This window comes from Dromiciops gliroides, chromosome 2, assembly GCF_019393635.1.
Source record: "Dromiciops gliroides isolate mDroGli1 chromosome 2, mDroGli1.pri, whole genome shotgun sequence".
Classification (NCBI taxonomy): Eukaryota; Metazoa; Chordata; class Mammalia; order Microbiotheria; family Microbiotheriidae; genus Dromiciops; species Dromiciops gliroides.
The window spans coordinates 335,355,310-335,356,276 of NC_057862.1; the positions used below are offsets into that span (position 1 = coordinate 335,355,310).

Here is a 967-nt window from a genome sequence, read left to right on the forward strand (position 1 = left end):
ACTCTACTATCTTTGCTCTCTCAAATTTATATATACACAGGGGCAGCTAGGTGGCACAGTGGATAAAGCACTGACCCTGGATTCAGGTGGACCTGAGTTCAAATTGAGCCTCAGACACTTGACACTAGCTGTGTGACCCTGGGCAAGTCACTTAACCCCAATTGCCTCACCCCCCCAAAAAAAATAAATAAAAATTTATATACACACAATAAATGAATAAAATAAATGAAGAGATAAATATATGGATATATTCACATACACACATAAAACATACAGATATATATCATATATATGTACACACATGGTGAAGAGTTGTGGCAAGGATGGCTTTCATATCCATGTGCTCCTGCATTCTTTTCATGTCATCCGCATTAATAAGATGTTATGTGCTGGGGCTGATAGGCTCCAGACTGACATGCAGGGCACATTTGGGAAGCCCCAGGGCACTGTAGCCCATGTACACATTGGCCAAATTATCATGTCAATTCGAATAGAGGTCCAGAATAAAGAACATGTGATTGAAGATTTGTGGAGAGCCAAGTTCAAGTTCCCTGGCCACCAGAAGATCCACACCTCCAAGAAGTGGAGTTTCACCAAGCTCAATGCTCATCAGTTTGAGGATATGATAGCTGAGAAGAGTCTCATTCCTTATGGCTGCGTGGTTAAGTACATCCCCAGCTGGGACCCCTTGGACAAATGGCAAGCACTCCACTCATGAGAAGTGTTGTGCTGTGTTGTTCTTATTACAATTCCCTTCCATTTTGTGTTAAGGTTGGTATATAAAAAAAAAAAAGATTTCCACAAGACATTGTACTATTGGTTTTCTAGTCTTCTTTCTACAAATTTCCCTGGACAAAGTGATCTTAGAATGTAAAATCTATCTCAGAAGTAATATTGTTACCCTTGCTAATATGGGATGGCCTCTTCTCATACTGTTATCAGGAGCTTGGTTCATAACTAGGTCAAT

The 967-nt window shown here is 40.2% G+C and overlaps 1 protein-coding gene across 1 annotated transcript; it reads left to right on the forward strand.

The window, feature by feature from the left end:
• The first annotated feature begins 301 nt into the window (after positions 1–301).
• On the forward strand, positions 302–718 carry LOC122743274 (60S ribosomal protein L10-like). The gene has a single exon (XM_043988108.1). It carries the CDS (start codon positions 302–304, stop codon positions 716–718), a length of 417 nt encoding a protein of 138 aa, XP_043844043.1.
• The last annotated feature ends 249 nt before the right edge of the window (positions 719–967 follow it).

What these genes read in the sequence shown, in the direction of transcription:
- LOC122743274 (XM_043988108.1), top strand. Translation starts at nt 302, where the DNA reads ATGGTGAAGAGTTGTGGCAAGGATGGCTTTCATATCCATGTGCTCCTG.